Source organism: Mustela erminea, chromosome 6, assembly GCF_009829155.1.
Source record: "Mustela erminea isolate mMusErm1 chromosome 6, mMusErm1.Pri, whole genome shotgun sequence".
Taxonomy (NCBI): Eukaryota; Metazoa; Chordata; class Mammalia; order Carnivora; family Mustelidae; genus Mustela; species Mustela erminea.
In genome coordinates this window covers 98,512,492-98,537,280 of record NC_045619.1, presented here as the reverse complement: position 1 = coordinate 98,537,280, position 24,789 = coordinate 98,512,492, and the positions used below count along the sequence as shown (strand labels likewise).

Below are 24,789 nucleotides of genomic sequence, written 5' to 3'. Positions count from 1 at the left end.
ATCGTCCATTCTTCCTGTGTCCACTGTGGAAGTCGAACCAAAGTTTCCAAGAGGACCAGAATCTCAGGAACTTCTGAAATGACCTCCATTCTGCTTCCCCATGACACTTTGTCATGGTGCCTCCTTCGGCGGCTGCGTCTTGTCACCTGTGGGTTAGGGTGTTGCTGGGCCCGGATGATAACTGTCTTCTCTGTCCTGATGTCAGCCTTTTCCTTGCTTGCCCACCCTCCCCAAACAGGGTCTCATCGTCAGCATTTCACACTCATGAGGGAGGTCGCTTCCACGACTGGCCTTTGCAGGAGATCCCGGCTTTCTTGGGATCACAGCACAGTCAGCACAGATGAGCCTTGTAGCCTACCACCCATGGGATTTGAGTTCTGGACACAGGCAGGAGGAATTTCACAATTCCGTCCTATTTCCTTTTTCAGTGTGGGTATGGATTCATCACCAGAGTGAAGAATATTTTAGAAGTTTGCTTGTTACAAAGGAAGAAAATGGCAGTATTTTCCCTTGTGAAACTACCACACATCTTCCTGTTTCTGAGCTAATGACTGGAAATAGCTCTGAGCTTGGATTTATTGGTCCAAAAACAAAAACAAAAAAACCATATGGTGACACTGCGGTGAAAAAGAGGATAAATGCAAAGCTTATTTATAGTTTATAAATTCTAGTGTTTTCCAGAATTACCATAGTCATGGTAAGTTATGGACCTGCATGTCTGTCTGTGTTTAATTAAGCTAATTTTGTTTTGTCTTTGTTTTTGGTAGAACAGGAAATTCCTCCAAGAAGGAATGAGCATGTGATTCTACCAACAGCCAGCAGGTGGCAACATGAGGCAATCCTGGGGTGGTTTTTTTTCCTTCCCATTGCCTGGCTGACAGATTGGCTTGTTCTCAGAATAAACCAAAATCAGACCCAGATACTGAAACTATGCAGAATCTTATTTGTGACTGACACTATTAGCAATGTGCTCAGAACCGTGTTTTAACCCATCGGTGGGGAGCTGCCAAGTCCTATTGAAACTACCCAGCACTCATTCCCTTCCGTTGTTTGATATTGCTGTCCTTTTGGAACCTGAAATTGGTCGGAAACAAAGAATGATCCTGGAGTTGCATCATCTCTGGGACTTTCAAACCAAATTACAACCATCCCGAGCAATACATTTTCTCTCTTGCAGTTCTTTCCTGCAGAATTCGTCTCATTTCACACATCTTATTTTCCTTCATTGCCTTCTTTGAAACAAAAGGGAGCAAAATAAAATCCAAAGTCTTTAGGAATTGGAACTATTCTTAAGATTTAGAGATAGTCCTGGCTTAAATGTAGTATTTAGACAGATGTAACACAGGATAAATCAGTCCTGCTTAAATATAAGGTGGCTCTGAGAGGTCTGTGGGACTCTTGACTGAGCAGATAAAACAACCTTGTTAATTGAATATTGTGAGTGTCTAAGTTGGTCCTTTTAGATCATTCTTGAAAAGGAATGATAGTACATGCCTGTGTTTTGCTGGTAAATTATGCAAGACTTATGTCTTCTGGTTTGTTTACAACTAAAATGGGGAAATATTCCAAATTGGTCTATATTTAGCACAAAGCAGTGCACAGGTTTTCCAATGATTTCATTGATTTTTTTGAAAGTATACCCAAACCTGAGGCTTTATAAAATATGATAATAACTATACATTTATATATGTGTGTGTGTGTATATTTTTATGTGAAGTGTGAGTAGCTTAAGCTAATTGGAAAAATTGAGGGTTTAAAGAAAATGGGTAGCTAATTCAGCAGTAAATATCTTTATTGACTTCATTTATCGTGTTTGATCTGGTAGTAAAAGAACCATACAGATGGTCCTTTAATGTTCCTTTCAGTACTAAGATTTTGCGAAACATCTTTTAAAGAGGAGTAGGTGGTGTGGGAAAAAATAAATGTGCTATTTTGGCTTGGAGGGAGGGGAGGGGAAGCAATTATTTTTAGAATATGTTCTAGTTACACCCAGTTTTAGAAGAAATAGAAGAGTGTATTTTAATGTCAGTGAATCCTTCAGGGGGATGAAGTCTATGGAAACACATCTTTCAAATCCTAGTCACCAAGTCTGGAATCTTTCAAATCCCAGAGAGCATACATGTAATTAAAGTGTGTGCGCACACATGTGCATCTGCACACACACGTGTTTCACCACACAAATGGTGGGGGGTGATGAAAGCATGAACATATTAGCAAAGTTTCCTGGATACAAAGTAGCTAGACATTAATCCACTGTTTAAGTGATGGTGCTGCCAAATTTAGCACTCCTTATGCTGGGGAAACTACAGAGGGAATGTAGTTGAAATATAGGAAAAGATGAAAGAAATGATGGAATCAATTAGAAAAAAATATTGAATCACACTATTAATGTAATAGCAAGGGAGTAATTGGGCAAGCTAATAGGAGCGTTTCCCCCCAGACTAAAGGCAGATAGGAACTCTGCTGTAGGAGAAAATCATAGTGTCGTATGTACATTCTTGCCTTGATTTTTTTCTTAAGGATTAAATAATATTATAATCAGGTTTTCTTGTAATGTTAACCATGACAAATAATGTACATGTGATGCAGAATGAACTTGTCTGCGTCCCAGTGGAGATTTTTGCCATGGATGGTGCTTTTACTCGGAATCTGTGTACCATAGCATTTTCTTTCAGATTGCACCAGGGATGTCAGTCTTTTGAGGCTTGTTCACACTCCAGCCCGTGTAGAGTATGCAAGCAGTTGGGTGCTCATGGGGTTTGTTGTGGGTTTTTTTTTTTTTTTTTTTTTTAATAAAAATAGTCTTTCATTCAGGCATTAGGTATTCAAACAGACGTTGATTCTGGATATGAAAGGACATTTTCTGTTACCCTCAGAAATTCCTTCCAGTATATTAAGAACAGTTATGGAGTAGTAGTATCAAGTGTGGACTTGATATACAAGTTTATATATTAATTGGATGAAATATTGTCTATCAGAACATCAACTTTATAGTACTTATTTAAATGCAAAAGAAAGGGAATATATCTGTCCACAACTGCTTTGTGAACTGGGTTGTTGGTTCTGTTCTTATGCATTGTTTGGAGGCTAGACAGAACTTCGGACACCTTGACATTTTCTTTCCCTTTCACTTCCCCGTTGATGGTCCTCTTGGCTGCTGTCCTTGCCCCTCCTTCTCCTCGCTCTCCAGGCTCCGGCCGTCCCATGCAGGACCTCGTAACTTTATTCATTCATTCTCGTCAGTGGGCTGCATCTGAAGTGAGGCATGGGTTCCAACTTAATTATCATCGCAGTGAGCATTTGCTTGCACTGTAAGCTTTCCCTTTGTGAATTACGAACAGGGGTCAGGTGGTGAGGATGTAATTTAGAAACCTGGGCATGTCCAAAAGTATTTCTTCATTTGCCTGTTTAACAGATTAAGAACCATCTTTTTTTTTTTTTTTTTACCTGGCCTGGTTTAGGTGTTAAGGGTCTAGCAGCAAGCAGTAGAGGTCTCTGCTCTCAGTTATGAAGCTTCTGGCCCCGGGAAGGATCCAGATGGCCTGCTCAGCCCGTCACACATAGCATCCAGTTTAATACAGTAGTCCTCTAAGAAACTAATGGATTCAGGGTTTGAGTACATTTTTTTTTTTTAAGATTTTATTTATTTATTTTACAGAGATCTCAAGTAGTCAGAGAGGCAGGCGGGGGGTGGGGGGAAGCAGGCTCCTGCTGAGCAGAGAGCCCGATGTAGGGCTCGATCCCAAGACTCCGAGATCATGACCTGAGCTGAAGGTAGAGGCTTAACCACTGAGCCACCCAGGTGCCCCTTGAGTACATTTTTAAAATCTGGCACAGTCTTCAAGAATGGTCCTCATGCTTGACTCTACAGCTGGAGTTTTTCTTCACTTCTAAACTACTATGTCCCACATACACACATTCTTACCCCCAACCCCCACGGTTCCTCAGCCTCCCCCCCCCACCCTTACCCAGTTGATCCCCAGCAAGTTAGTTTCTCCCAGATCCTGTTTTTGTACTTTTTATCTCTTTTTTAACAGTGTGCTGGTCTTCATCTGTTTCCTCGGCTCTGGCTCTTCTGTTTCCAGTTTCTCACTGGCGATTTATCTGACCATGTATTACCACCGCTGGCCCCCAGCGCCAAGCATTTGCTGATCAACGTTGGCTTACTGGATTATCTCCTCCCTTCTCTATGAGGAGGATGGTCAAAGCAGCAGAGTTCCAACTCTGTGGGTTTCTAAGAACCAGAGAAGTGCCCTAGCCCTTTGTCTACCAGGGACATCCTAGAATCAGCCAGAGCACGACTTCCTCATCTGTTTCCTCCTCCCTCCCTCTGCCCCAACCTTCCACTACCATGAGAATGTCTGGCGTTATTTTAGCCAACATTCATTTTGTTTTCCTAGCTCAGCTCACATTTTTCTCAGGTCATGGAAGCGTGATTCTGTCAGTGAGGCGGGATTTCACAGATACCTCTGTCTTGGATGATATCTCTCTGTCCATGGGAGTCTTGGTCAGTTTTTCATTGTCTTGGGGAGGCCTCATTAGGTGGCAGGTAATGATAAGCCTTGGAGGGGGAGAACAAGATTGAAATCCAAACTCCAACCAGGTAAATATGGGCAGGTTACCCCCCTTCTGCATTCAAACATTGAGGTTAATAATACGGTTTTGAAGGGGCACGTGGGTGGCTCAGTGAGTTAAGCCTCTTCTTTCGGCTTAGGTCATGATCTCAGGGTCCTGGGCTCTCTGCTCGGCAGGGAGCCTGCTCCCCCACCCCTCTCTGCCTGCCTCTCTGCCTACTTGTGATCTCTGTCTGTCAAATAAATAAATAAAATCTTTAAAAAATAATAATAATAATACGGTTGTGAGATTCCGCTGAGATTCTCTATGTACAGGGCTTTGAGCCCGGCCTGACACGGAAGCGAGGCTCGGGAAATGCTAGCTGTTCCTGTGAATGTGTGTCCCTGCTGTGAACCAGCGGCTGGGGGAGGGTGAAGTCAGATCAGAGTTTGGGAGCTTCTATCTTTGATTAATAAGACAGGGGGTTTCTCCTGCGTGCTTTGAGTAGAGGACACCGTCCTTCAAGTCACTTCTCTTACCTAGCTATAAAAGCAACTATTGGAGACTTTGGAGTTAAAAAACATTGCTCGGGTTCAAGTACTTGACCTTACCGGTATTTCTCTTGTCACAGCTCAGGCAGTCCATACAAAGACTACATTTTCCACAAGTTACATTTATTGAATACAGTTGGTTTTCTTTTTCTTGCTTTTGTTCAGATTAGATCTGTTTGCCATTCCTTGTTTCCTGTCTCTGGTCTGCAGATGGTCTAGTAGACCACGGTTTTATGTCAGTGTCCCCAGTGAGAAGTGCTCTTCAGGTGGTAGAAGAGTACGAAAGATTTTCCTGTCCCATCTTTGAAGTGCGTTCAGCTCAAAGAGCTGTGTCGAGGGAGTGAGGTTCAGAAAGTCTTTGATAAGAGCTCCTGTCCATTCCAACACTGACTTTGTTTTCTTTCTCCAGGACCTTCAGATAGAACGAGAGAGGAGCTCATATAATATATCTGGGGGCTGCACAGCGCTCATCGTGGTTTGCCTTTTGGGAAAGCTATATGTGGCAAACGCTGGCGACAGCAGGTAAGCAGTTTCTCTGTCTGGCTTTTACTGATTTCCAGTGCCTTCGATAATTTCTATCCTTTTAAAAAGAATTAAATGATGGGCAATTAGATATTGAGAAAGAGGATCCTTCTGCGTCTGAATAAAACGCATTTAAGATGAGTCATCGGGCTGGTATCAGAAGGTGAAGGCTGTCTTCTGCTCGCCCACCAGGGCAGTTTGCATGTATTATACCTGTGGCCAATTTAAACTGGTTGTATCCAAATGTTTTTGACTTCAGAACCTGATTTGCAATAAAAGCTTAGCAGAAGCATAAAACGTGAGAGTGAGAGGAGAGAGGAGAGGGATTTGAATGAAGGGGGTGTTTGGAAGGGGCCCGGGAGGACTCCACAGCTGGTGCTGCTTCTGCTCAGTGACTTTGCTCTGTCCCCTCCCAGAAGCCCACGAGTTTCTCCTTTTATGCACAAGCCCTGAGAGGCTGTATTCTTTTCTGGGCTCAACTGAAAGGAATTTTGGCCACGAGTTTATGGTTAACCCCTACTCAATCCAGCATTACCAAGCACAAGATAAACTTGGCTTTTATTTTAAATAACTGATGTGTCCTCACTTTCGGCGCAGGGAATTTTAAAATTATAGACTTTGTGAAAAGTGTTCTGATATGTATGACGTACTTCTCTGCCCCTTTAGTCACAGCATATGTTGGCTTCTTGCTAAAGACCGACTCTTTGTTTTGAAAGCAATCGGAGTACTGGACTCTGCAAGATGTCCTTAGGGGACCAGTGATGTCCCTGCACAGTCCGTGGTCCTAGGATGCCCTCATTCCTCCATCCCTTCCCTTCAGGTCACATGCCTCTTCCAGCGTCCCTGCTTGCCCTGGCCCTGCTCCAGGACTGACCCCACGCCCCCTGCTTCCCTGCTCGCATCAGGTCGCGGCTGAAGAGGGACTCCCTCAGACCGCAGAGGAATTTACCTTACTTTTACTCCCATTTACAAAGCCTGTGGGAGTTTTTATTCCCTCTACTTAAACATCCTTTCTTGCTCTTCCCACTGAAGAGTGCAGAGAGTCAGGGAGAGCAAACTTCTAAGGCAGCAGTATTTGGGGTTTGATAACTGATGGATTTTGAAGGTCTGTTTATTTTTACTGTGTACGGATCTCCATTAAACTCCATGTCTCCATTTCAACATAATGTTGTGCTGGGTAAATGGAAGTGTCAGTAGGATACCATGGCTTCTACTCCTTGGTGTCATGACAGATTCCTGGCAGAAGACAGACTCCTGCTCAGGTGGGTCAGCTGAGTGAAGGAATGAAAGGAAACCCACTCGGAAGACATTTACCCCCTGAGGCCTGCAGGGCCCAGGGAGGATTTACTACAGCAGAACCCAGGAGAGTCGGGAGGAGAAAGAACCCCTGGGCAGGAGCTACAGAGGAAAATGGAAGAAACACTGGGACTTCTTTCTCTTTCCATGACCACCCCCATCCCCCTTCTCTTGCCAGCTCACCATTGGGCAAGCCCAGCTGGGAGCCAGGTGACAAGTAGGCCAGAGAGAAGTGGGCCTCGAGGTCAGCCCAGCAGGGCACGCACACTGACCAAGATGGCCTCTCTGGGGTAGGGGCAAGTGGAGGGTAATCGGCACGGCTGCTGCTTCTCCTTTCCTTCTCCATCCCAGGGTTTGAGCTTCTCAATAATAGCGAGTCTCCGGGCGCCTGGGCGGCTCAGTGGGTTAAAGCCTCTGCCTTCGGCTCAGGTCATGATCCCAGGGTCCTGGGATCGAAGACCCTCATCAGTCTCTCTGCTCAGCAGGGAGCTTACTTCCCTTCTTTTCTCTCTGCCTGCCTCTCTGCCTACTTGTGGTCTCTGTCTGTCAAATAAATAAATAAAATCTTTAAAAAAACAAAAAATAAAAAACAAGATACCTGTCTTAAGACAGGCACTGAGGAGCTGGCCTCTGGGCCTATTGTGTTCCAGATCTTGTGTTTATTTGGAGACGGATGAGCAGATCAGGCAGTGATGCCCTTCTGTGTGGAGGGAGACCGAATCAGTGACTGAGCTATTGATGCTCGTAGTCCTTTGTCTTTACATTTAGCTCCACGCCCTTGGAAATGACTGCCTTTCTAGCCCTCCCAGAGAGTAGGGAGGTGACAGAATGCCTTGCTCCCTATGGACAGGCCCACCTCTCATTCCAGGGAAGCACCTCTCACCAGATGGTCTCCAACTCAGACAGTAATCCAGCTTCTGGGCCCAGAGTATCTCCATATTGGATTATCTTCATTTTGAACATAGTTTTCTTCCAAGCTCCAAGCTCTTAACAGAACCACTTACCAGTCACAGCCTCAATCCCGCTTCCCAAAATCTCTAGTGCTCTGTCCAGGACCTGCCACTTTCAAGTATCCATCTTCTGGGCCCCTTTTCTCCCCTTGTCCCCCCACCCACCCACTTTTGTTTTTAAAGTGCCCATTTCCAGGGCGCCCGGGTGGCTCAGTGGGTTAAAGCCTCTGCCTTCGGCTCAGGTCATGATCTCGGGGTCCTGGGATCGAGTCCCACATCGGGCTCTCTGCTCAGCGGGACCCTGCTTCCTCCCTCTTTCTGCCTGCCTCTCTGCCTACTTGTGATCTGTCAAATAAATAAATAAATAAATATCTTTAAAAAAAAAAAAAAGTGCCAATTTCCAGACCAGATCAGGAACTCTCCTCATCTATAAAAATAGTGGTGGTAGACGAGATAATTCCTAAAGTTTCTGGCATCCTATAGGTTATCCCATGAGGAGTGATATTTTGAGAAAGTAAAGTGATGCTATACTTGTGGATTTGGGGAGATAATTTTTATCTTTCTTAGAGTTGTTTTTGAACTATTAGTGTAACACAGGTTCCCATTTTCCTAAATATTTATAAAAGTTGGATATTTTACAAGTTCACAATAATTTGAAATGCCTAATAGGTACTTTTATCCTTATTAAAGCTATAAAGTGCACACACACACACACACAAACACAAATTATCCTATTATAAAAAAGTATCTTTAAAAACCCAATAAGTTAATTACATGTGTAGTGTTCCAGCTCCAGTATCCAGATATGAATTTGGGGTTTTATGGGTGATTGGTTGGGTTTGCTGTTCATGTGTGGGTCTTATGTCATATAGAAACCTAAGAGCAGTTGGAGTTGTTATTTGTATGCACAGTCTAAAGGATAACTTACAGGGCACTTACTCATTAGGGTGCTGTTTCCAGCTCTTGTGTGAGCCACAGATACTCAGTTTCATCTTAAGCAGTTTATGTACTAGTTTATGTACTAACTGCCTAGTTTATGTACTAACATTATAAGTATTCGAGTTTACAAAAATATTCAGTTATTCCCAAGAAACAGCAACTATGTGAACTCTGGTGAGACTTACCTAAATATAAGTCCATTTTCCCTTATGGGCAAGTAGTCACGAATCTGAGGGCTGAATTTAAACAGATGATTAGAGCTGACAGAAGTTTCTTTCTTTTTTAAATTATTTTTATTAATATATAATGTATTATTTGCTCTAGGGGTACAGATCTGTGAATCATCAGTCTTACACATTTCACAGCACTCACCATAGCACGGACCCTCCCTAATGTCCATCATTCAGCCACCCTCTCCCTACCCCCCACCCCCCAGCAACCCTCAGTTCATTTGTGAGATTAAGAGTCTCTTATGGCGGGGCACCAGGGTGGCTCAGTGGGTTAAGCCGCTGCCTTCGGCTCAGGTCATGATCTCGGGGTCCTGGGATCGAGTCCCGCATCGGGCTCTCTGCTCAGCGGGGAGCCTGCTTCCCTCTCTCTCTCTGCCTGCCTCTCTGCCTACTTGTGATTTCTCTCTGTCAAATAAATAAATAAAATCTTTAAAAAAAAAAAAAAGAGTCTCTTATGGCTTATCTCCCTCCCAATCCCATCTTGTTTCATTTTTTTCCCTCCCTACCCCCCAAACCCCCTGCCTTGCCTCTCAAATTCCTCATATCAGAGAGAACATATTATAATTGTCTTTCTCTGATTGACTTATTTCGCTCAGCATGATACCCTCTAGTTCAATCCATGTCGTCGCAAATGGCAAGATTTCATGTCTTTTGATGGATGCATAGTATTCCATTGTATATATATATCACATCTTCTTTTTCCATTCATCTGTTGATGGACATTTATGTTCTTTCCATAGTTTGGCTATTGTGGACATTGCTGCTATAAACATTCAGGTGCATCTGCCCTTTCAGATCAGTACTTTTGTATCTTTGGGGTAAATACCCAGTAGTGCAATTGCTGGGTCGTAGGGTAGCTCTATTTCCAACTTTTTGAGGAACCTCCATGCTGTTTTCCAGAGTGACTGCACCAGCTTGCATTCCCACCAACAGTGTAGGAGGGTTCCCCTTTCTCCGCATCCTCACCAACATCTGTCATTTCCTGACTTGTTAATTTTAGCCCTTCTTACTGGTATGAAGTGGTATCTAACTGTGGTTTTGATTTGCTGAGTGATGTGGAGCACTTTTTCATGTGTCTGTTGGCCATCTGGATGTCTTTGTTGCAGAAATCTGACAGAAGTTTCTAGCAACAGGTCCCTGATTAATTAGGTGCTGTTTTTTTCTTCTTTATTGCCAGATATTGGCTGCTGTATGTTTACTTTAAATCTTGACAGCTTTGAGAATGAAAGCAAATCATCATCGTAGGTTCACTACCCCATAATTATTCACATTCAAGAGAAGAGAAAGTTCTCTCTGGTTTGATTCAGAAGCTACTGGTGGTCAGGAATTATTTGCTGAGCTCTGTAGGGAGTTGTGAACACTCTGATTCACCGTCGGGCACGTGGGGTGGGGTTGTACTGAGGGACTGCCTCATGTTGTTGGTGGCTTAGTGGTTTCTGAGTCAGTGATTGCCCTCGGTGTGGGGCGCTCCACAGGGGTGCCAGGTGACCAGGGCACCGTCTGGGACAGACTTGCCCTTCGCTTCTCTGCTGAGCTAACCAGCCAGAGAAGAGCACGCAGGAACTACCTGATGCATGACAGTTGCTTTATTTTTCCTAGGCAAAGGCGGCCAACTGAAGACCTAGGGGATCGTAAGGGACTAGGAAAGAAGCAGATGGTGGGTGGGTTTTCCCCTCAAGCGAAGAAAGACCTGGTAGCATGCAAATGTCATGCAAAGCAATATGCAAACTTTCACCCATTGTGTTTGAGTCATTGGCTCCTTAGGGTGCTCTGAGTGATTCTTCGATTTGAGAAGATGCTTTGACTCCATTTTAGAGGATGATTTCATTGTATTTCTAGAGCACTAAGGCACTAAGAGAGCAAAGCCATTTCTACTTATTTCAAACAGTGTCTAAAAGTTTGGCAGCTGAGACTAGGTGAACTCATTCAGATTAAAGAAAACCATTTAAGATTTGTTAACTTGATGACTCCACCTGCCCGATTTATAGTAACAGAAGCAATCAGACACCTAATGAGTGCTAGGCACATGTCGAATACTGTAACATCAATCCTATTTCTCTCATCTGTTTAGTGAGAGTAGGCCTTGTCAATATCAGATAAGGATACAGAAGCACAGCGAGGTGAGGTGATCTGCCCACAGTCTCACAGCTCCCAAGGAGCCCGGCTGCCATCCAGCCCAAGCCTGGAAGTCAGAGCACCACATTCTTCATTAATGTACTCTGCCCTGGGGTTTCCCATCCATGCTAAGACCCACAAGGTTTTTTGTCACTATTCACATTTTAACATCTCTAAAATCGAGAGTTTCTAATTAACATTTTTTTTCTTTGCTATTTTTATGTAAAATGGTGACATACCTTATGATCCGTGGCATCTTTGATTCTACCTGAAGTGGTTTATGGGGTGTCATTGAGGGGATGACTGTATTTAAAAGCTGTTTTACATGCATTGCTATAGTGAGGCAGATAAGCTTTGGGTGGTCCAATTCATTCATCATGATATAAGAAATATTTTCTCAAAATGAGGGCTGCTACCCACTTCCAAAGGCCCTAAAGTTCTATGAGACCGCTGTAAATTTTGTGTTTTCATTTTGGTGATCCTCTATTGGAAATAAGCATTTTGCTTATTTTGCCTGGCTGACTCTACCTTATAAAAGATAACTGCCATGAATTCAGACCCCCCATTTCTCATGTTGAAGGTCCTCCTAGGAAAAGATCAGGAAGGTCACATGTGTTCATGGTATAGCTTTGTCTGCAGAAGTAAGTAAGCAATCCACTAATTGTCCTTAAAATGAAGCCAGTTAAGTCCAGCCAGGGTGATTTTCTTTCCTTTCTCGTTCCCTCGTTCTCAAATGTCCAGAATTACCCACCATGGAACTTACAACTTTCCGTATCCATTCAGAGGTGAATTCTTCTGGCAAGTCTGAATTTTCTTGGGGATGGGAGTTGTGTATTAAACCAGACTTATATTTCTAAATTCAAAACCAGTCATACCTCTGTGATGTTTTATTTCTCAGCCTTCTTCCCTTTACTGGTGGTAAGACAGTGAAACATGATGTAACTTCCTCCATTCCAAGGGAGGGTAAGGAACTATTCACTCCTTTTTATCTCCATGGACATAAATGCCCAGTACGGAACCTTCCTGAAACTACTTATTAATAAGTGGTTCATCTGTCCATACCTACCACTGGGCTGCTACTTTGACAATGGCCTTCCTCTGAGTTCAGAAATAGGTTTGATCTTCTTCCGTTAACAACATTTCCATTAACAACTTCCCCACGCCTCTCACTGTTCACAGGTGTCTGAGAAACAGTATAGAGAGAAATGAACACTAACCAACGTTCTGTACTATGAAAGGTGAAATGCTGCGTCTGTCTTTTTCCTGCATCATCCCCATTTTGTAGCATATATTTACATAATTCCTTAGCTATACCCATAACCCATAGTAGGGAATAGCAGAAAGAAAATACTACTATGAGATATTCACAAGTACAGAGACTCTGATGGCTCAAAGCAGTCTTTACTTTTCCTATCAAGCCACTCACTGCCTGCACAGAGAGCACCTAAGAGACCCTTCTCTCTCTGGATTTCCTTTGTGTCTCCTCCCCTTGGATATTTTTGAACCTGTCACTGACACCCCTTGCTCTAACTCAGTGGTTCTCAAAGTGTGGCCAAACGAGCAGCATTTGGTGGGCACTTATTAGAAAAGTAAATCCTAGGGTTCTGCCCCAGGCATACTAAATCAGAGCCGCACTGGATGGGGCCCAGCAAACTGTTTTCGCGAGCCCTCCAGGTGATTCTGCAGTATGTCAGAATCCCTGCTCTGAAGTCTACCCCTGGGCATGTGAGAGAGCCGGGAAGGAGCCCCTGTGTTCCCCAGGGTTTAACCCTTCCAGGTCTTCCTGGCCTGAGGCTAAAATGCCAAATTGCAAAGGCCTCTGGCGTCCTCCTACTATCCCCACTGCAGCCAGATACCACACGCAGGGGCTCGTCTCTGGTGACGTTGCCCCTGTTGTCCCTGATGCTGCTCCTCTGTCAGCTGGCTGCCAGGTCCTGTGCCAGCCCGCCACTCTGGAGCATAGGTCCTTTTCCTGGAGAAGTGCGAGTTAGAGGAAGGACTTCTTGCATGATCCAGTTCCTTAGCTCAGAATCTCCCACTGCCTGTTGGGTAGTTGTGAAGCCCCCATCCCATCCTGTACCAGACTAGGATTCCCGTCTCTGAGACAGGTCACGCCTGCGCCTGTGTGGTCTCTGGTCTCTCATGGTTGGGCACCCGGAAGAGGGTCCTTCTGGCTGTGATTCCATCATCCCACCCAAGTCCTGCTTTGAGCAACTTTTCCTGTATTCCCAGCCCAAGAAGGGGCTGGCCTGGGAAGTCTCGTGGTATTTGTAGTAATGGAATATTTTGTCTTAGAAATACTGGCATGAAATGGTTGTGGTCAAGGTAGTAACTTCATCCCTAGCTGCTGAAGGTGAAACAGTGGGTTGGTGTCATGAGGGAGCTTCCAAGTGAGAATCCCAAGGCTCTATCTTTGGACCACTTAAGCCATCACCAAGGTTTTTAGAGTCCAGTCATCTAATTTGCTGATCACGTGAAGTCAGGTAAGATAAGGTAGCAAAATACAAAAAGACCTTTAGTACCTGGGAAAGTGGGCTAACCCTAATCAGGTAAAGTTTAACAATAGTGAAGGTAGAGTATCATACTTATTGGAAGAGAAAAAAACTAGCAGAAGCTTATCAGTGGCTCACATTTTTAAAAAGTGGATTTAAGTGAACAGTAAATTCAGTCTGGTCAGCAGTGTGATGTAGACACCAGAATCTGATGTAATCTTTGGGTGAAGCATTGGGGGTATAAGGCAAACAATGCCTAGTGGTTTTTGTTGGCTTATTTTGTCTCAAGCAGTCTTTCTAGTTTCTAGGGCTTTACACAAATAATTGAGTAATCCTCATACCAGCTCTTTTGGGGAAGAACTACTGTTAATCTTATTTTACACGTGAAGTCTGTCTCTAGGTGACACAATTCAACATGTGCGTGAATGAACAGGAACATTCCACCGAGAGGCCAGAGTGGTGAAGGGTTTCCAAGCCATGTTTGAAGGGAGGAGAAAAACTGAGACAAACCAGAGTTTTTTAGTCACATGGAAAGATAATTTGTGTTGGTGCAAGAGATCTTTGGGTGTTTGTGAGTTATGGGGGAGACTGGTAAGTGTTGTGCTCCATGAACTGGGGACAGAGGTGACAACCGCAGGAGGATAGGGTTGTGGTTAGGAACAGGGGCTCAGACTGGCTGAGTTGAATCTTGGCTCTGCCACTTTTACTTGTATGTGACCTTGAGCCAATCTCATGCTTCCGATGCCTCAGTTTTGCTGCCTATGAATAGAGATGTGAAGGGAGGATTAGATGAGCAAATGCACACAGGCTCTCAGCATGGAGCCAGGTCCACGTAACTGCTCAGCTGTGGTCAGCTGCTTTATTGTCATCGTACTGGGTACAGACTCAGTGAGAGCTGTATACAGATGCGGGGGGCTGCTGTGGAGAAGACTGGGTTCGCCCTTAAGAAAAATATTTGTGCATGGGGCGCCTGGGTGGCTCAGTGGGTTAAGCCGCTGCCTTCGGCTCAGGTCATGATCTCAGGGTCCTGGGATCGAGTCCCGCATCGGGCTCTCTGCTCAGCAGGGAGCCTGCTTCCTTCTCTCTCTCTCTTTCTGCCTCTCTGTCTACTTGTGATCTCTGTCTGTCAAATAAACAAATAAAATCTTTAAAAAAAAAAAAAAAAAGAAAAATATTTGTGCATCAATTGTATAATCACCTAGTAAGAACATTGTACTAAGTAATTTGGTTTTTTCAGGGTCCCCATTATGTTTCAGTGGCTTTAGGGGAATCTATAATATTGTGATGTTTCCATTTTCCTTTTTTAAAATTTTATTTATTTATTTATTTATTTATTTATTTGGCAGAGAGAGACACAGTGAGAGAGGGAACACAAGCAGGGGAGTGGAAGAGGGAGAAGCAGCTTCCTGCTGATGCAGGGCTCAGTCCCAGGACCCTGGGATCATGACCTGAGCCAAAGGCAGAAGCTCAAGAACTGAGCCACCCAGGCTCAGGTGCCCAAGAGAGAGAATCTTAAGCAAGCCCCACACCCAGTGCAGACCCCGATGCAGAGCTTGATCTCACAACCCTGAGATCATGATCCGAGCCAAAATCAAGAGTCCAATGCCTAACCAACTGAGCCACCCAGGCGCCCCTCAGTTTTCCTTCTTATAAGAGATTAATGATCTCATGATTTGTATGAGGAAAGGTACAGAGGTTTCCTCCTGTCCTTTGGGTAGGCCAAGTGTGGAAACAGTAGACCCGCAAATTCACAAGTCTAGAGAAGCAGTGACTTTGTCTCCTGCAGGCATCCAGGGACCTGGGACGAAGGAGGCTCTGTCATCTTGAACACGTCATCTCTGAGGGTGCATCAACATCCAGTGAGCTGGAAAGGGTCAAGAATGTGGAGGGGGAAGAGTCAAGGAGGGTTTTTATGGTCCTGGCTCAGAAAAGGCACCTGTCATATCCGCATGCTTTCTACTGGCTGCTACAAGTCAGGTGTATGGCCATCCAAGAAAACAAGGCTTCTGGGACATGTAGTCTAAGTTGTTTTCCCAGAACCAAGGGAATCTACTTTGATAAACGTTTGGCAGTTTCAGCCAGCACTGGGCATTGAGAAGGGAATTCATGTTAAGTGCAATTAGTGATGGTGTCTTTGTTTTTGATACATTTTCCCCCATTGAGCTGAGGAAGCTACAACTTGGAGGTCATTATCTTTAAAGCACAAACACCAGTGATCTCTTTTGTTACTTTAATTTTGTCACTGTTAGTTTTAGAAGAGATGCAGTAAGTTCAGCTTAAATCATCAGGTAGCAAAGAACTAGCTGTCTCACTGTGATCCACTTTCATCTTTGAGAGCGTATTTAGCAAGTAAATAGCATACTGAATATATTTGTGTTTAGAAAGTTCATCACCGAAAACGATACTCATTTCATGCTAAGGAAGAAAGGTGACACTAACCAGGGTAGGGTATGACTATCCTGATGTTTTAGCAAAACATGTCCTGTTCTTTTGAGATGAGTTTTAAATTCTCATAGTTATGTTCTAGAGATTTTTAAATGGCATGCCGATTCAGGTCAGCAGTTCCGTGAAGGAGGCCATTACTCATTAACTATCACGTAGATGAGCAAACCACGTCTTAGAGAGCTCCTGTACCTTGCCTAGAGTCATACTGTGTACTGTGCAGCTGGACTCAAACTCTGGCCCATGAGTCCCAAGCACATGTGCTTAACCACTACCCTGTCCTGAGTCCCGAATTGTCCTCCCCTCGGATAATTGCACCTGCACTTCAGCTGTGGGTCTCCCTTAGCCACTGTCTAAAAATGTTATCTGAGATTTATATCTAATTTTTTATTTCATGTTCTTTTTTTAAAAAATAATCTTAATAAATCTTTGGTTGTTAAGACACACAAATGCTTGAGTCCAACCAACATCAGGGCCCCCAACCTGAGGTATGAAGCTGACTTGAATCAAAACCATACCAAGTCATGACCTAAGAAGAAATTCTTCTCCTCCCCCAGGAGGAAGTGGGGCCAGCTTCTCCTGTAGCTCTCTGATGCACTGGAACCTTCTGTGAGGGGGTCTTGAAACCACTCCTCCTTGGGAAGGTACCAGAGGGATGAGTCCGAGGGAACCCGGAGAGGATGGAAGGTAGACACATGAAACCCACCCCAGGCAGTTTCACTGGCTCCACCAGCCTGGAGGCAGACAGTGGCCAGGGTGCCGGTGGTGGCAGCAATGACAGCAGCGGGTGTCCTACCCACAATGGTAGTGGTTATAGTTGCATTAGTGGCCACTGAGGCAGGGGATGGTATTTCAGACAAGAAGATAAAAGAGAGCCCACTCCTCAGCTGGAGAGCAGAATGTAATACTAAGGGAGAGGTGGTGCCCAGTGCCCAGGCGTCTGCTAACCTGGGAGCTGCTAGTTCAGAAAAAGAAAGGAGTTAAGCTTTGAGATGTGCTCAGCCTTAACATTCAGTGGTAGACATAGTGCTGGAGTCAGTAAATCTGGGCCTCTGAGGGCAGGAAGGCTAGCACTGGATAGTTGGGAAGAGCCTACGTTACAGCTTCCCAGGAGGCTCAGATCTGGGGTAACCCCACTGTTACAGGTTCTCAGGGGGCCGAGGCTCCCTAGAGCTGATAGAGGTGGCAACGAAAAACTTCTCCAGGCATCTTGTCCATCTCTTGGCAACTAAGCTGGTAAGGAAAATGGAGCAGGGTCTCAGCTGAGTGGGTCAGGTCAGCCTCTGGCCGGGTGTTACAGAGTGGTCACCGAATTTCAGAGCTATGGATGTCATCTCTGAGATGCATTAATAAGATCCTTTTGACTCTGCTTGTTTGCAAAGCAGGGAACTGAGGCTCCATGGGGGATGTGAATCTTGGACCCTATCACAGTTCGGGACAAGTGGAGTTTACCTCCGGGTCTCTAGGCTCCCAGCCCAGTGTGCCTTCTGCTGCCGGCTCCTCAAGCCAGCCAAAGGCAATGTCCTAGATCCGCACTCTGGAACCTTTGTTTCCTCGGTGCTTTGGGATTCTGTACTTAGGCTTTTGTCTCTCAGTAATGTTACAAAAATTTCAACCAAGGAGAAGATGAAATAGTCTTCATAATGCCCTAGGGCAGGTGGTGGCTCAGCAGTCAGTGGTGGTCGGGGATAGTAGGGCAGAAAGATTACTCCGTGCTAGAGACAGCAGATGATACTGAGTGCACGCCGAGCAGAAATCTTGGAAAAGGAGGAAAAGGAAGGGATTCCGGGTTCTAGTTTCAGCTCTACCCCTGGCTATCAGTGGGGACTTGGGAAAGCCAGTTACTCTGGGCTTCAATTTCCCTATCAGTAAAAAAGGGGATCTGGGTTTCTCCAGTGGTTCCCAGAGTGGTTTCATGAGAATCACTCGGAGTGCTTTCAAAGTGAAGACTTCCACCCCCACATTGCTTGAGAGAAGCCCGACAATTTTTAATTAAAATATCCCCCAGGTGGGTATTAAATGAGAGCATACACATTAGGCATTTATCCTCTGTGGCCGGCACATAGAAAGCACTGAGTACATGTTAGCTATTAATCTGTGTTAAAATTTAGAGTCAGAAGTGCTTGGTTTTGGTTAAAACTGCAGAGTTTCAAGCCAGGAGGTCTGGGTTTGAACTCCAGCTCGTCACTGACCGTGTGACCTTGAGCAAGCTAGTCACCTGCTCTATATCCGCTTCCTTCATCTGTAAAGTGGGAACTTCAACAGTCCCTGTATCATAGAGTCACTGTGAAGGTTAAATGAGTTAATGCAATTCAGCAAATATCTGCTGTGTGCCAGCCACTGTTGTAAGAACTAGACACTTAGTTAATAATGGAAACAAAACCTCCTGTCCTCTTGGAGTTTGCATTTCAGTGCAGGGAGACTGGCCGTCAGGAGAATCAAGAAGTAACACATAGATTGTATGTAAAACCATTCTTACCTGCTGGTTGAATGCATTTGAAGAATTCAAATTCTTTCTGCCATATGGAAAGCATTTAATATATGTCATTAATATTAATATTGATTATCAATATAATATGATTACTGCTGTTACTACTAACACCGTAAGTAGAGTTTTGTCACTTTAGTATGTCTTAGATTATCATAGAAATATGATGCAAAGAGGCGCCTGGGTAGCTTATTTGGTTAAGCAACTGCCTTCAACTCAGGTCTTGATTCCAGAGTACCGGGATCCAGGCCTGCATCGGGCTCCCAGCTCCACGGGGAGTCTGCTTCTCCTCTGACCTTCTCTCTCATGCTCTCTCTCACTGTCTCTCTCTCTCTCTCTCTCTCAAATAAATAAATAAATAAATAAATAAATAAATAAAATCTTTTTTAAAAAATAGGATGCAAGGTAAAATCAATTTTGCATTATGGTACAGATAACTTGTGTATGAAAGGGTACATTATCTCTGGGACTGAAGTAAAAGCATGTGCTATGAACTTTTTAGATTACATTCCTGAGCTGTTTGGGGACTGTAGTATGGAGTCCAACTCCTCTTACCCAATACTGCTGCCAGATGTTAGCTCTGGACTCTGAAACTATTCTTACCGGACTGGATCTGGACTACATGCCGAATTCAAGTCAGCACACTCTCTCAGTCCATCTGCGCGGGGGGCAGGGGGGTTGTCTCCATATTGTTTACAGTCAGACTTTCGGTGCACTGGAGGCACGCTGGGCAGCCTCTCATGGTCTTTCCAGCTCTCAAGCTTTGTGATTCTTTTTTAACCTAGTGTTTTGGCAAGCAATGGTTGTCTCTAAGTAACATAGAAAAGTTCCTTTTTTCAGCAAAGCCCTTTAAAAAGCCTCCAGGCTTTTAGGCATTCAGCAAACAAACAAGTCTTTTTTATTTTTTTTTCCTTGCAAGACTTAGCTGTGAAGTCAAGGTTATGCTTCCCAGGGAGCTAAGCAGCGCAAGAAGCCCTCAATCATGCTGCTGGGCCCAGAGCCCGCCTGACCCTTTGTGTTGGGCTGTGCTTGACCACCCAGCTTTTGGATCTCTGCTTTTCTCTTCCAGTGGCAGGCCAGACGGTATAGCCTTTCCCAGCTGCAGAGTGGGGACTTGTTCCCTGCCATGTGCCATCAGACCTGCCTGCCAAAACTGGATTCATGCAATTGACTTTCACACTGATTTCTCGCTACTTACCACCACTCCCACTCCCTCTACCTACCCCCACCCCACCACGACTTGGTTCTTTTTTGTGTCAAAGTTTATGTATAATTCCCCCCGACACACATACACCCTCAGTCGTGCTCTTTGTAAATCTGAGCTGTCAGGTCATAACCGTAATAGCCACCAGTATTGCGAGGACAGAGGGTCGCTCTTCCAAACAAGCTGCCCTAGTTCTCAATGTTGATTGGTCTTTTAAAAAATGGCTAGACTGTTCACTTTTTAGACCCTTCATTTAAGTGAAATTGCATAGCCAAGTCTCAGTATAGAAAACAGAGGAGAATACTTGTGGTAGGGCAGGTTACAGAGTAGTGAATAACCCAGATTTTGGAGAAAACTTCTCTGGGTTCTCTGGTCCTGGCTGCGCCTCCTTGAGTGCGGTGTGACCTTAAAGTGTGCAACCTCTCTGTGCCTTCATCTCTTTTTCAGTGAAATGGGGATAGTGAGACAGATACCTTATCTGTAATAAGGCTGGTAGAAGGATTATAAGCATACAAAATGCTAAGTGCAGTTCCTGGCCTGTAGTAATTGTTCAATAAATGTTTTTATTACTATAGTGATAATAATGATCGTTTACCTCCATCTCAGTCCCTTAGGGTGTTCTACGAACTTCTTAAAAACCACTGTACAGTGCTGGGCTTTCCGCACCGTATTCTCACATTGTGCTTGTGCCTACAGAAGGCATCGAGTAAATGTCAGAGAACAGGGCCTACCAAGCCAGTCTCGTGTCGTGTTCCAGAAGGGATACTTAATGATTCCGATGATGAGCAGTCTCTCAAACAAGTCTGTCTAGACCCTGAGACTGGTTTTCTTGGTGACCGCACAGCTGTACCCTTTGCCCTCTGCATGAGGAATGAGGCTCACCGGGATCCATGTGGGGCCTTGTCTGTCCCCTGCGGCCGCTGCGGTTCAGCAGCTCCAAAGGCTCCAGTGGTATTCGCACGTAAGAACAGCCACGCGCACGCGTTTTAGCTTTTCCTGACCTCGGGCTCTTCTAGAAAACCTCCTGGTTTCCAAACAGTATAGGTTTGAAGGTCAGAACCTTTTGGGGGTGATGAGGCCACATCAGAACGAGCTAGACACTGTCCTGTTGCAGGCCGCTGTACTTTCTGTAGCAAATACTTAATTATGGGATGCCGAGGCATTAAACACTGTTTCACTGCGTTGCCAGCAGGCAGTCTTATGGTTGCCCCAACATGTCTGTCTGTCTGTCTGTCTCTCTCTCTCTCTCTCTTTTTTTTAATATATTTATTAGCGCACGTACGAGAGAGCAGGGCAGGGGTGCATGGCAGAGAGACAGCGTCTCAAGCAGACTCCATGCTGAGCTCAGAGCCTGACGCGGAACTCAATCTCCTGACCTGAGCCAAAACCAAGAGTCAGAGGCTTACCCCACTGTACCACCCAGGGGTCCTGACCCAGCATATCTGGAAGAACTCTCAGGCCTATGATGTGGGGAATGTCCAGTGCTGCTTGAAGGAGAGGCAGCACTCGTGAATTTCCCAGCGTATCTGTGCATAATATATGCACTGTGGGCACATGAGAACATGTGATGAGCTGTGCCAAGTAAGTATGTCCCAGGACAGGCCTCAAAGAAACCAGACAATGGGCTTAGAGAGCCAGACACACCCCAGCTCTCTTTTCTTTCAGCATTTGCCATTTCATAGAAGTTTGCCTGTGGCGGCCAGCTTCAGGAATATACTGGTAGCTTCCACTGGTGTTCTTGGTCCCATCTTTCCCGACCCAGACCCAAGGCTCTACTTCTCCCCTCCCCATGGCCTTGACTCTGTCCTTGCCCCTTCCTTGGCATACAGTTTACTTCCCCACCTCACTCACCCTACTTCTGGAACAACTGGCTAGCTGCTCCCTGAACACCTGTCATCTTCCCCCATCCCCACCACCTGCATGGGGGCCATGGGGCACTACCTTGCCAGCCTTCTGTGCAGTTAGGTGTGGCTGCATGGTGGAGTGTTGGTGGGGGTGGGGAGGGGGAATGGTGAGCAGAAGTGATGTGTGCCACTTCTCAGACCTGACCCATAAAAGCCTCCATATGCTGTAATGATTTGATTGTGTCCCCCAAAAAGGTAGGTCTAAGTCCTAACCCTCAAATCTGTGAATGTGACCTTATTTGAAAATAGGGTCTTTGTAGATATAATTAAGATGGAAGTTGGGATGAAGTCATAGTGGATTGGGGCAGTTCCTAAGTCCAACGACTGGTTTTCTTATAAGGCCACGTGAAGACAGAGACACACTGGGAAGATGACATGTGAAGGTAGAGGCCAGGAGTGGATTAAGTGACACAAGTCAGAGAATGCCAGGGACTGCCAGGACTCACCAGAAGCTAGGAGAGGCAATGAAGGATTCTCCCCTAGAGCCTCCCCTAGAACCTCCAGAGGGAGCAGGACCCTGCTGGCACTTGATTTCAGGCTTTCAGCCTCTACAGTGGTAAGAGGGTAGATGTCTGTTATTTTAGGCCACTAAGTCTGTGGTAATTTATGCTAGCCCTAGGAAACTGCTGTGCACACCGTCCTCCCTTTCTGCCTTTTCTGCCATTGAGGGGTTGACCTGCAAGGTTGGCCTGGGAGACACGACATGGAGGATTTCCTGTTCTGACATCCCTCTAGAAATTTCCAGGTCTGTCGCTGGATGAGGGCGGACCCCCACACTTGTGACTCCTTTCAGTGGTTTTCTGTTTGAACTACTGTCTTGATGCTAGGAGCCTTCGTTGGAGAAGGTTTTGAGAAACAACTCTGGGAAATGGATTTTTTTGTATTTACTGAAGGGATGCAGCTGAAGAGCCTGTTTGTTTCCCAGAGTCCTCTCTCCTCGGTACCACAAAGACCTTTTCTCTTGTGTGCATTTTAGAGAAAGGCTGGGGGTTACGAGGAGTGGGACGGTTTTTGCATTTTGGACCCTGAGATGAGTAAACTGATGGTGGTTTTTTTGGTTCTGCTGTTAGGAAGCATTTGTGACTGCTTCTAGGAAAGTTAAGAACCTTACAGCACGTGTGTTTTGTATTAACTTAGTTCCTAGCCTCCTCTGATCTTACCTAGTTTTATTTCCCATATATATTTATTTTCTGTTTTACCTGGTGTCTATTCGTGTAATCTCTCTTTAAATCTTTTCTGGAACAAAGTAAGGTCTAAATAAATAAGATGTCCTGCAAACGTGTTCACACTTAAAATGTCCAAAATTAAAGGAAGAGCTTAGGCTCTCCCCAAAATTGCTTATAAATAGCATTGTTGTTTGAATAGACCATGATAGCATTGAAATCATGGAGGGCTTGATAATATTCTTTAAAGGAGCCTACGCAAGTAGGTGCACCTGGCCTGGTACGACACTACGTGGTGGATGCACAGGAACCGGGAATACAAAGGAGATGGTTACTTGTGGGGAAACTGCCCCGGCACATGGAGATGCCGCATAAACATGGCTTCAGCCCCGTCGCCCTGGCTTCCCGTCAAGACTGATTCTGGATTACATTGTGAATACATCCTTTCTCGTGACCTCCATTGCTTAGCCCTCAGTCAAGACCAGCACATCTCTCACTTGAACCCCAGCGATAGGCTGCTATTTCCCTCGTTCAACTCTGCCCTGCAGTGGTCCACTTTCTGCACAAAACAAGCGTGGTCTGCTTTGTAGAAGATCCATCCTGTGCTCCAAGCCCTTCAGGGCTCGTCTCTGATCTTACATGAACTGATCTGATGCCCTGCCAGGCCTTCCCACTGGCCCTGCCCACTTCTCCAGCACTCCCAACCCCATCTGGTCTTCCTCATGCCCCTTGGCCCCACTCATCACCCATGCCCAGTGCACTCCCACTCTGGAGGCTTGACGCACACAGTCTTTTCTGCCTGCACTGTCCCCCCAACTACCTACCCCCAGCTTTGCACGTGGCTCTCCACTGCGAGTCCTTCTGGCCTCATTGCTCTCTGCTCGCCTCCTACTCTGACATGCCCCGCCACCTTCCTGCACAGACCGCAGCCCCTCCCAAGGCTGTAAGCTCCGTGCGGCAGACGGTTCTCTTGGGTACCCTGCTGTCTGTGCCTGGCACAGGGGAAGCACTCAGGGAAAGAAAACGAGGGAGAGGAAGCAAGGTTTAGAAGTTCTAATTTGATCAGTAAAAGTATGGTTTTACTGGGGCTCCCATTATGCTCGAGGTCACATGGGTTTAATTTCAGCTGATGGTTTATGGCTGAAAAATTCCAGCTTCTTTAGAGGCTGAGCCCTCCTCCCTGTGTTTGGGAGGTTTTTGTTCAGCACAGCTATCACCCAAAGTTGCGACAGATTTGCCTCAGATTGGTGCCTCAGCTCTGTCGAGCCACTTGCAGCCGTGGTCTCCTCTTACTAATCGAGGGCATACCTAGATTTTCAGTGCATGGTTTCCCCTCTCTGCAATGTAGGACATAAGCTGGGGGACTCGGCTCTCCCCAGACGGTACCTCTCCACATCTGAGCTCCAGAGTAAGTGATCTCTCTGGGTGCACACTCTCTCCCCTCTTCTGGGTCACTCCCACTTGTTCTCATTTCACTATTTTTGTCCCTGGTAATTTTCTGGAGGGAAATTCACCAGAGTTCAACAATTTTTCTATTACTGGATGTGACCAAGGAGAGAAGAGGGAGGGTGGTCATCACTGGCATGGGGCAGGAACCCAGTACAGGTGGCAAAAAACAAACAAAGCTGGTTGCTGGATGAAGGCAGGAATTCAGGACTGGGAAGAATCCTGGCCCTTCTTAGAGGGTAGTGGAACGCATCGGTGAGTGTCCCTAAATGTTCAAAAACAACCAGGAGTTTAAGTGGGAAGTAATGGTCCACTGGGAGGAAGGAGGAAGCATAGCATATCAAAGAAGGAACCCTGAGGTGAAACGGAAGATGGGTTTTAGTCTTGGCAAACCCTTCGTCTCTCCCTAGACCTTGGTCTCTTCATCCCTAAAATGAAACGATCAAACTGGTAGGATTTCTAGGCTCAAAAATTTCTGTGAAGAAATGTCATT

At 45.4% G+C, this 24,789-nt stretch overlaps 1 protein-coding gene across 2 annotated transcripts in view; it reads left to right on the top strand.

The window, feature by feature from the left end:
• The window catches only part of PPM1H (protein phosphatase, Mg2+/Mn2+ dependent 1H), a 252,170-nt gene that overhangs the window by 126,955 nt on the left and 100,426 nt on the right, over window positions 1-24,789 (top strand). For both annotated transcript variants that reach the window (XM_032348853.1, XM_032348852.1), the window contains exon 4: window positions 5,515-5,627. In XM_032348853.1, coding sequence (XP_032204744.1) covers window positions 5,515-5,627 — 113 coding nt within the window. The remainder of the gene's footprint in view (window positions 1-5,514; window positions 5,628-24,789) is intronic.